The following is a 12178-nucleotide window of genomic DNA, read 5'->3' as shown; positions in this document are numbered from 1 at the left end:
ACAATGTAGTTGATGAAATGAGTTAAGTTATTATCATCACAGATACTGCTGCCTTAAAATGACATGAGTATATTATGAATTTTATCATAGAATTCTGTAGCTCAATTTGCTAAAGTCCTTTTAATTTTTAATGGACAAACCACGCCTATGCTTAATTAATATATGAAAAAATTTAGATTGTGTGGATTAAATCTGGACGTATGGCAAGCCTACTGAATATTATAGAACAAGTTTTATGAAGGAAATACCTATTTAGTAACCTCAATTTTTCAAACTGCTGTACTGTCTAACTAACGAACGGTGAATACAATTTGAAAAGCTTGAGAATGTTAAATTATTTCACCAAAAAATCACAAACAATTCCGTGTTAAAAAACAATTATTCCACTATTTTTATTCACCCACGGATGTTATTATTTTCTTTGTTTATGATTCTTATTATATAAAGTAGTTTATATGTGCCACCATTAAAACACAAATTAAAAAAAAAAATTAAAACTCTTGATGGCATTTGCATGAAAGTGGAAATTTTCGGCCTGGCAACCATTACTAGTAGGATTTTTTATAAAATGCCCACATATTTCAACCAAATTGTACGTGCGTTGACTAGTAATAGTTCTCAAGTCGAAATTTTCGAGTTGGAAGAAATAAAAATCCAATACAATGTAAGTTACGGTAAATTTATTAGTATTCTTATATTGAGCGATTATTGATCCTAATTACATGAATTACTGGGTATTACGAATGGTAAATTGAGTAACGTATGATCTTAATGCACATAAGATGTAGTTCACATTTAGCTGTGGAAAACACAAAACTTTAATAAAATTACGAATATCTTACATTTTTATGTTGTAAATTTTATTAAAGGGGTCAAAGACTTCACGCGTGATGTCATGAACTGACGCTATAATTGCAATTTTCCAATGATTGCATTAAGATACTTGAGTGTATTATATTTAATTAGTTTATGGTGATTAGAACCTGCGTGCCCCCATTACGGTCAGCGGTCTTGTTCCTTACCTATCTCTACTTATCTGACCTGATTTCTCAACCTGTTCACACAACTAGGGCTTTGTTATGACATAGTACACTAATCTGTTTGCTATTATTGAATCAATTATAGTCTACGCTTCTATTAGTGATGCCCACTACAAACTAGCCTTTCGGTCGAGTAACGAATCTTAGCTTCGAGCCTTGACCTTCAACATGCTTTGAACAAAGCTTACACTCTATACAATAGCACATACAGCTGCAATGCAGTAAAATATCTTTATTCGATGATTCAAAACAAGAATTTATTACAATTTTCACGATTCAAATCAATGAAATCATGTTGAAAAAAATTGAAAGACTACGACAAATGAGAAAAGTTTTTTTCATGATACCGGCATCAAAACTTCAAGAATCATATAATACTTTTAACCGCTGGCTGAAGGCGTTTGTGATTCTAACTATAATACTCGTCACTTGTCAGGCGTCTTCTCAGGAAGGCAAGAGAAGAAACTCTATCCCCTTTTGGCCAAGTGATATGTCGACCAATACATGAGATAGTACTATGGGAGTTCGGATTTCCCTAATTATTACGTGGGGGTCATAGGCTATCGTGTGTTTATTTCGGTCCAGTCGTACGATAGCGTGGTATTATCAATTGCAGTTTATAATGTCATTCAGTTTGACTCATCTGTTTAGCACTTGGTTTTGTTTTGAAGTAAAAGAAATGCTGATGCGCGTTAAAATATTTGGGCTTAATTCAAGAGTGAGTTCATAAGAAAAATTCAGTCTCTTCTTAATCTAGAACTCATTGAGACAAAATGTTGGGCCTCAAGCATTAATAGGTCCGCAAACCGTTGCTTGAGGGCAGCACACATTAACTGACCTTAAATGTACTATATCAAGAACAATGTCTAGCACGCACATGTAACTTATTCTGAAATGCGTAGCATACCTCTATTTCGAAATTCTCACCTCGTGTTTAGGACCTTGCGCTATTATGAGGATCTGCACTTTGCATTGTGCTTATTTCTAAGGAGATTAAATAGGTAAAGTTAGAACTAGGGGTTTCAATTTGCAAATTATTGACAACTGAAACGCAATTAATAACTTTATTATGAAATTAGAAGGATTAAATACAAAATAGGCACTAGCTTTCTATTTACTATTGACAGATGAGATCACAAAATCAATCTGCCGACTAAACTGATATGTTATTCTATTTAATCTAAATACTAAGACGTACTTCATTCTAAGGTAACTCAAAGCTGGTTAGTAAAACGTGGAAGCACAGTATGCGATCATCCAACAAAACCGGAATTACTATCATTTATTCATAGGAATAATAACATATGCTTGTAGCTCTTTCGCTTTGTCACCGGCAAAGTTGGTGTGATCATATAGTATTCCATAGCAGAAAGATCGAGCTTATTGTCAGCTGAAAAAGATTCATTTTATACAAATAGTTGTACACGGCGTGTTTGATTGTAATTAAGTGACACCTATTAACACGATTACCCCATAAGCAGTTGTTTAACATTATTTACAATACCTTTTTGACCTCTTCAAAATGTAACATAAATTCTCTTAGCAATGCAAACATATTATATTTGTCACATTTAATTTTAAAAACTAAAAAACAACATACATTTATTTCACAGAAGCACGTAACATTTGATAAAGTATGTCGTTTAAGTTTAGAGCCAAGAATAATCACCATGTACCTGATATTCGGAATTAACAGGCAACATTCACCTGGAATGAATTACTCGTTGATGTTCTGTATTAATTTGAGAAAACTTTTATCCTTCGGTCTTTCAGATACTAATTCCGTAGTTCAGATTTATAACTCAAATCTTAAAGTACCTGATGATATTTTCCAAATTAAAGTGTCCTTCCCATAGCATTTAGGCTTGGAACGTCGACATACACTAAGTATTTCTAACCAGATACGAGATATAAAAATCATAAACAATTGGCTGTGCCTTCAACGGATGTTAACTGTATCACATTGCATTAAGACATAGGTATGAATTAAACGATAACATAAGACATAGTTACTTAATCGATCCATACAACCGTATTTTTGCTGTCTAACCTTCATAACAGCATTTGCTATATATAGCAGTCCAATCTTTTTGAGCTCTGTAACACAGATATCGAGTACACAAAATACCTCTGAGCTACTATTATTGCCAATGCAATCTACAATTATGGGACCGAGATTTCTGAAGGTCTTATACTTTTTTGAATCAGCGTACAAGTTGTTTATATTAAAAAAGAAATCTAAAAAGGCCTTTGGGTCATGGAAAAAATTATCAGCAGGCCAAGCAGTATACTGAAAATGTGATAGCTTGGGTGCTTGACCTTTTTGATCAGTGAGAACCAACAAGGTTAACACAAAGTGAGGGTTTGTCATAATTTCTAAAGTCTCTATCTGAAAGTTGTTACAGGCTATTACAGAACTTCCATTTAAACTCCAGAATCGGTTGAAATTATCCTCCTCCGCGAATACAGATGTCATAACTACAATTTGAACATTCTTATCCCACACCATTTGTAAATATTTGTCAGTGTTATTTTCACAAGAGTTCGTAGTGATGATGTACTTCCGCTTATGTTTATATCCGTCAACGAACCTTGCACTCAAGACCTTCTCCTTACTATGGAGGTTCACTCGGTTGCAGAGCAAATGTCCGATTGGTCGGAGATTATTGCCGTTTTGCGCCTTATTTACGGCTTGATCAGAAGAAGTCGATGCGCCGTCTTCCTGCTCGGATACCATTGCACGATGTTCTTGAACGATGCAGCTTAGTGAGCCTGGCTTTTGTATGAAATTTATGAAATCCATTATTCTCATTCTCTTATCTTTGAAGGGCATTGTTATACACGCTGCAGTATCTGTCAAGGAACAAAATTAATATTAAAACTCACATTTCAATATAAAGGCAACCCAACTGGGAAGCGTTTGGTAGTCTCCTATTCACCGATCCACTGTCACTCGAAGCAAATCATCTAACTCATTTGTTTCTTCAAAATTAAACAAACTCCTTATTCGCGATAGGCACCGATACCCGCTGTGAGTAGTATTTTCATTGCTGCGTTAAAGCTTTTATATTTTCGGTAGGTAATACGCATTTCCTATTATTAAGCCATAAAATTATCTGTCAACTCGTAAAAAAGGTCCCTTTGGAAAAATTATTGCAAACCCACCTATTTACTGCATGTTTAAAAGATATAAACTTTTTATGAATGGTGTGTTGTGTGCTCATAAGTATGCCTAATAAATATATTAGCTTATAGTACTTCGAAGAATTGGCTAGTAAACAAAATACCAAGTTTAGTACGTAATTTAGTGTTTACTCTGATCAATTGACTATACCGTTCGAAAATCAGTGAACATGAAAGTTGTTGTTGTCGTATTTATAAAGCTATTCGCATGATATTTATATTCTTTTTTTACGGCACTGCTTATGAAATCTTAAAATAGAAAATTATAAGGGTCTTTTACATTGTGTTGTCACTGATAGAATAGTAATAGATAACTGCGTTTGAACTTACCTCATTAATTACGTAAGGGCCATTTCCACCTGATATTCTACGAAACGTTTTCTCGCACACATAACCAGCAGTTCATTCTTCAGAGATTGGTATCGCCTTTCGGCAATTTGTATTTCTTCACTGATCTTGTCTTCATCTCCAGGTGTTTTTGGTTCGCGACACTTTAGTTCACAAATTTTATCCTGAAGTAATAGAACTTCAGGTGCATGTTTCAAACGGTCAGCTTTTGGAAACATTTTGACACCGTTAACGGTCAAGAAACTTTCAGACCTAATGGTAAAACTGATCCATTTTATTAATAAGGATAACTCTGTTCTCCTTAAGTTGCCTCAAATACTTATGTTCCTATACACTAGGGAATAAGCTCCATTTTTATTTGACTAGCTTCAGAGGAAAAAAGTATAAGTTCATCGTTATCAGTGCCAATAAATGTGGGTAAAATTTAAATGACTTAGGCATTCATTTATTGAGGCGAAGATTACCTCACTTTGGCTGTCCAGAAGCAGAAAAAACAAATCATCATTTATAATTAGATCAACTATTTCAATTCATTGGGATTTCCCGATTTTTATATTTGTTAACAGTCATTAACCACTAATGGTTCAAGAACTTTTGCCAATAACAATAATGCTACTCTGATCGCAGCTGTTCCATGATCGCTCCTTTTTGTCACACCACGTAGCATTTACACTTTAATCTCATAAGGTCACATATCCTACCAATTCCATTAATATCTTAGAAATCAATAGCAAGAGGTAAGTTCGTCGTCAAGTACAGCATCTGTAGCGACAAAAAGCAGATAAGTTTTGTCAGCATGCAACTCAATAGGCATCCGATGCTGTCGGTACACTTATAGTAATCCAAGGCCGCAGAATAGTTCTTTAAATCGGTGGATGGCAACTCGCTCCTGTGTGATGGAACCTCGCCTTATGCGACTAATATCAGAAAGAGTAAAACATTGATGTGTGAGTGAAGCCATATATGTGTGAGTGAGAAGGATTACAAACAAACCATAATGTTTACAATTACAATAAGTATTTGCTGTAAATGTGTGTGCGAAGCGAAGATAAGGGTATATAGGTTGTGGGCGTAAGAGGCGTTCCTTCTAAGTCATTCGACGAATGGGATTCGCTTGTTAGGAATGCGTTATATACTACCTAACACGCAGTGCAGGATGATGGGTATTGGAATTGTTTTATACTGAAACAGGCATAGGGGTGAGTTACTGCGAGAGGTGAGCGTTGTTCAATGTCATTCCGTGGATTCAGGCCGATTTGTTTAGACAATTTTAATGTAGTCTACAACTGGAGTCTATCGGGTTTTCTGACACATTGTAGTCAGCATTTATTTTCAGCTAAGGATAACCATAATGTTTTTTTTCTCAATCAATTCGCACAGTAGGTATTTCCATCGTTATTGAAATTTTAAGTTTCCATGACCTAATCAGTATAGCTAATTGGTCTAATGCGCTAGTCTTGAGAGAGTCCTTGTGACCTTAGACGCAGGGTACATGGGTTGTTTTAATTCCAATATTGGTGAAAATTAACTTTACTTTCTGATCTAGATGGCACAATTATTATTTCTACATTCTTGTCCTACATCATTTGTAAATAAATATTCATCAGTGGTGTTTTCAGACGGACTTTTGGTGTAAATATACTTTCGCTTATGTTCATATCTGTCAATAGAGTTAGCATCCAAGACATTCGGGTTGCCATTGAGCTTTATTCAGCAGTGAAGGAAACGTATGATCCGCATGCAGCAGTTTTCTTGCTCTTCGTTCATCGTATGGTTGGAGGAACGGAGTGCTTTCACTTTTTGTCGACGTCATACGGTATAATATTCGTCGAAGATGCTGCTGAGTGACCCCGGATGTTCCATAAAAATCAGAAAGTCTATTGCACTTATACTGTCCGCTTGGGTAGTCATTGTTCTACCTGTTATGTTATACGTCGCAGAACTAAATCACTCTAACCGATCTAGCTGATATGCAGTTAGTAATTCCTAATAGATAACCCACCCATTCACTATCACTGAACGAGCACTGGTAGTCCCAAACTCGAACAGACAACGGCCGTGAGCCTTAAGATCAACCCTTGAGACTAGTGTTTACTTAATTAACTTTCCCGCTACATTTTTTAGCTTTTTATACCGTTTGACCTTAGATGTGGAATACGCATGTTCTATAATTAAGCTAATTGAAGCATTAAGTGTACCCCGAAAAATTTGTCTATAGTTATCTCAAACCCATAACAATAAACCTTTTAATGGCTTCTTCACTACCGTTTAATATCACATTGGATTAGCTACTGTAAAAGAATTACATTAATAGCTGTTTAGAACTAACTAGAAAATAACAAGTTTTAGTACACTATTAAAACATTTTATTCTACTATAACGTTTTATTGCTCTATAAATCCAAGTGATAATTAGAACTATAATAGCGTAAAAACGTTAATAACGTACGATTTTCGACCGAACCCTCTCTTCGCATGTCCGAAAACATTCAACTGATATTACTCTATAATAACTTAATTAACTAACTAATGGTTTGAAAAAAGGCGATTATATAACTAATATCATTGCTGTAACATTGCCCATACCGGAACAGTAATGATCCATCGTTCTGTATTTTACCACTATTAATAATAGACAATATGATGAAATTAGTGTTTATTTTTCAAATAATCGTTTTTACACTCGGGTTTTTTGGAGGTCACATAGGTTATCACAATCAACAGATTGAATTGCGCGAAGAATTTGATATAGACGAAAGTCAAACATACAGCGCTTGATAACAATGAACATAGTTCTCTGGCTGACTAATAGCATTGCGATTTTGCTGTCTTATTTTGAGAAAAGCCTTAGGTACAGATACCTTATTGGTACCTCCAAATTCAGATATACAGATGTCTAACAAACAATACACACAGGAATTGTTGAAACCATCACTACAATGTACCATTATAGGTGTAGGGGCACGTAAAAGCTGTGTAGAGAGCTTATCTACTCTATCACGTGCACTATTCACTGTCATAGAAAAACGTATAAACTCTTTTGGGTGATGCGAAATGTTGTCCAACGGTCAACCGGTGGAATTAAAATGCACTATTTTTCGCACTGCACCATTTTCATGTCTCAGCAACAGAGTTGTTGTAGTATACAAAGCTTCCACATCAACTTGTAGAAATTCCATTCTAAAGTCACGGCATTCAAACACTGAGTCTTCTCCCACACTTCAGTATCGGTGTCTTATCAGATTGTCAATCGGAGATAACATAACTATGATATGAATGTTCTTTTTGAATGTCATACTCCATAACTGGTACAAGCTATCTTGTTTCGGACAGTGGGTGCATAGAAATTTGTTTTTGACATTATAGTCATCAACGCTAAAAAAGTCGCTGTCTGCTCCGTGAGCGTTCTTCGGAAGACAAAGCAGAGAACGTCGAGATCCTTGTGAGTCATTGTGTTCAGTTTTCATCTTCAAATAATAGTCAATTTCCGATTCTTCGATTATTTGAGTATGCCGTTGCAATATTTTGGCGATAAAGTTAGGTCTTCTCATAAAGCTTAGAATGTTCGAAGCCTTAACCCTCTCCTGGTTCCCGTTGTTTCACCGTTGAGATTTCGTGTTCATTTTTGAAATTCAAATCTCACTCGAAGCACAGGAAAATTTTAAAATCAAACTTATTTTGATTACTTTGAATGTACTGAGGCTCAAACCTGACTTCCTATCTAGGCGAGCTTTCGAAGACTAAAGAAACTTAAGTTTTTGCGAGGCTTTGTAAGTATCGGGCTCACCCTATTCCAACGGTTGTTGACTTATAGGGTAGAGACCTTTAGATCGGTCACGCCTTGTTCAGGGATTTACCTGTCTGGAGGTTACGGTTGAAAATGTTTGCTAGAAGCTATTTGAACTAAGCGTTCTGTCAGTTGCCTGTTGCCATGTGACGGAATACCAAATTTTCAGGCTGCTTTATTTACGCCTTGAGGCATAAAGCCTACGCTTTTCTAAAGGCATGATAATAGAATGATCTCATTATTTATACCACTTCGATTCATACCGTATTAACATAGTTAATCTCAAGTTTTTCTAATTTTCAAATCGATGTGCAAATGTCTCATCCTACGGAGATATCATTGTCAGTCTCATTATTATAAATTCGAATACATCGATATTTACATTGAAGATTCGGCAACTCCAAAACTTCGATTATAAAAAACTTTGTGTCATTCGATCAGGTTAAATGTGACAAATTCAATGTTATAGATATAAGAAATGAAAGTACACTTTATCATAGATAGATAGATAGATAATAATTTTATTTGACCCTAGAGCCTAAGCTCCCTCAGGGCCTTCAATTTTTAATACATTGGTTTACATTTGTATAATTATGATAATAATAATATCGCTTTCTACAAAAATTATTTAGTTGATTGATTGGAAGTTTATATATTAATTATTATAAAATGTTAAGTAGTTGCAAAATTATTCTTAAATAAGTGTCATACCATATGATACAATATAATATAATATGATATAATATAATATAATATAATATGATACAATATAATATAATACAATATAATATAATATTGTTATAATTATGGGTGATAGCTATCATATTCTATGAAATAATTGAAGCAAGCAATCTTGTATTCAGACAAATTATCCACAGCTATAATCTCAGCTGGCAACTCATTCCAGATACGTATGCCATGTACTAAAAATGAGTTGTCATACATGACACAATTAGCCTTTGGTAAACGCAGGTAGTCTTGCCTGACATCTCCCCTGCGTAACGCTACTCGTAAAAATTCTAATTTCGAGCCGAATAGCTGCCGATAATTTAGTCGAATTTCTTTATAAAATAAGCAAGCAATGAAATAGTCTCTTCTTTTATCTAACTTTAGCCAACCTAATCTTTTATAATAAGGAGTTATATGCTCATATTTTGGTATTTTATAGATAAATCTTACACATGAATTTAATTTCCTTTGCATTTTTAATAACAATTTATTTGAAATATTAGTATACGCTGCGCAGCAATAATCAAAAATTGGAGTAATTAAATTAGAAACAAGCTTTATACGCAGACGCTCACCAAATATTTCATTGTTAATTTTTAACTGTGCTAAAATACTCATTGCATGATTACATAAACTCGTTACTTGACTCTCCCATGAGAGAGTTCTGTCTATTATAACTCCGAGATATTTAATAGTACTACTGTATGGGATAATACACCCACCTACAATAATTTTATTAGCCAATACACACTCATCACTCATTATTTTTGCTCTACTCCCACAAATAATTGCATTTGTCTTTGACCGATTCATCTGTAAACAGTTTATCATAGTATACACTTTATCATAGTAAAATCTAGGTTCCTTTATCTGCCGCTGTCGCACTTACGTCATCCGCCCCATTCTATCAAGTAGCCAGTGATTGAAAAACACGCATGAGGTACTTGTCGAGACTGTGTTTGCTTAATATGTCATATCCGGTTATACGTCGTTAGGCACCTAAATTTCATAGGTAGTCTAGAGACTGTAGCGAATATTAGATGCCCTTAAATTAATTGAATTGCTTTTCATGAACATACTAGGCACCTATTTACTGAATAACACTCGGTATTTTTCAGACTCGGACTTTTGCACGCCTCATAAGCGAAGCGTTGAGGTAGTGCTCTACTCTCAACACGTCAAGTCAAGCAATTTTCTGGCCTTAAGATGACTCTATTGCGTTGATATTTCATCGATATGATAATATGAGTACACGTATATCAAGAAAAGACTTGAGAAAACTCATTTTATGTTTTTTAAAGAACATCGGTTCTGCTACTTTAAAGAAAAAACAAGTTTGAAAAAAATTTTATTTGCACGTCCGGATCTCTGTATGTATCCACTCTTTTGGGATGTAGTCAAAATAACTGCACAACTCTTTTTTACTTTCTATTTTTTTAACGTCAAATGTTGCAAAAACAGTAGTGTGATAGTAGCAAAAACATTTTTTTTTGTTTTACTCTATAATCGAGGGATAGAAGTTATTTTGACTTCAATATTCAACAAGCGTTATGAAGCGTGCACTTTTGGATTTTCCAAACTTTTTTGAAATTATCTATACCAGAGATAAAACAGATACGTTAGTCACTCACATTTTAATTAAGTTAAAAGGATTTACAACTTTCTGTAAAGAGTGGCTGTTGTCACGGTAGGTTTTCCAGGAATTTAGATACCCTGATTCAGAAATTTCATTTGGAATGATTCAATCTATGCTGAAGTGTATATCTATACATAGTCAATTTAGCCAACTTTGAATTGTTTCGGATCGTGTTTGAATTATTTCAAATTAGATTTCTTAATCAGGATATCCAATGACTTTTTATAAACATTTAATGCGTGTAATAGAAAGTTATACAATTAAATTTAGATACTTAAGAAATACTTAACAACACTTTATCAATTATAGACGGTTTATATTTCTTCATTGAAACAGTAGCGGAAATCTAACCGTAGTAGAAATTTCGAAGCATTGCTGTAGTTCTTGGGTAGATATCAATTTATCCAAATCGCAGGTGTCTTGAAAATGGTCTTTTTATTTCATGAGGACGAACAAAATAGTTATACACAGACATTGCCATAGCTGTAATCTTTTGACGAATACTCTTCTGAAATTCATCGACCCATTTTAGAAAATTTATCGCTTTTCGACACTGAAAAACAGAAAAAAAACGTTTTAATTAATCACAATGAATGTTTAGCTCTGCTTATATTTCATACTATTCCATTGAGAGATTAGTATATTGTGTGACAAGGAAGAAACAAGACGATTTCAGACTCGGGTGAGGTTGGCTGCCCGAGCCGCAGATGAGGGTTTACATCACCTGTAGTGTGAAATCGTGTTTTACCCTGAGTCACACACTATGTTTTTCATGATTATCTGCATCAGAACTTTGAGATTCAGTGTCAGCAGCCAGTAAGAAGCAAGTTAATATCAAGCCGATGATGCGAAGAACTGTGAAAGAACTTCTCAAGGAAAGAAACACAATTTTTTCTGCCCGCTGTATGAAGGTATTTTTTAATCACGAATTCGCTAGTAGTTGTTTGCAGCATCGGCTTGAAATCAGTTTGTTTCGATGGGCTGTAGAAACACTGAAACTTAAAGTTTCGATGCTGGTATCATGAAAAGGTTTTATTTGGGTTAAATGTCGTGCTTTTTTACGTGGAAAATTTACGATATGTTCTTACGTATATTCTTAATAGTTTACTTACGGCACCGTCTTTGGAAGTGCAGCGACGTGGGGCTGCAGTTATACGTCGATCTAATATTCTTGTCAATGGAGGGATTGGGCCAGCTTCCACCATAATAATTACAACTATTAATATCCACAATGTCTTCATTTTTTAAATGTTTTACTTGATTTGATATTTAAATTTTACTTTGGAAAATTATTTAAAAAAAAAAAACTGTATTCTGTAATGAAAAATTACCCGCACTAGAAGCTACTAATCAGAGACAGAACTGGTTCGAGTAAATGAGTGATATCAACTGCCAAATCTAAATTTCAGAGGTAACCACAATACATTACTTGCGTGATAACGAGCATTATAATGTT

General features: G+C 34.5%; 1 protein-coding gene across 1 annotated transcript; it reads right to left on the bottom strand.

Moving 5' to 3' along the window:
• Window positions 1–2610: 2610 nt before the first annotated feature.
• Window positions 2611–12178, bottom strand: LOC130673471 (tyrosine-protein phosphatase non-receptor type 9-like). The gene is made up of 2 exons (XM_057478489.1): window positions 11835–12178; window positions 2611–11275 (listed from the first exon to the last, which is right to left on the bottom strand). Exon 2 carries the CDS (start codon window positions 3871–3873, stop codon window positions 2980–2982), a length of 894 nt encoding a protein of 297 aa, XP_057334472.1. The 5' UTR covers window positions 3874–11275; window positions 11835–12178; the 3' UTR covers window positions 2611–2979.

The sequence above is a fragment of the Microplitis mediator genome, chromosome 8 (assembly GCF_029852145.1).
Source record: "Microplitis mediator isolate UGA2020A chromosome 8, iyMicMedi2.1, whole genome shotgun sequence".
Lineage (NCBI taxonomy): Eukaryota > Metazoa > Arthropoda > Insecta > Hymenoptera > Braconidae > Microplitis > Microplitis mediator.
Note: the sequence above shows the minus strand (reverse complement) of the source record. Positions and strands in the feature narration are given on the sequence as shown.

What these genes read in the sequence shown, in the direction of transcription:
- LOC130673471 (XM_057478489.1), bottom strand. Translation starts at nt 3,873, where the DNA reads ATGCCCTTCAAAGATAAGAGAATGAGAATAATGGATTTCATAAATTTC.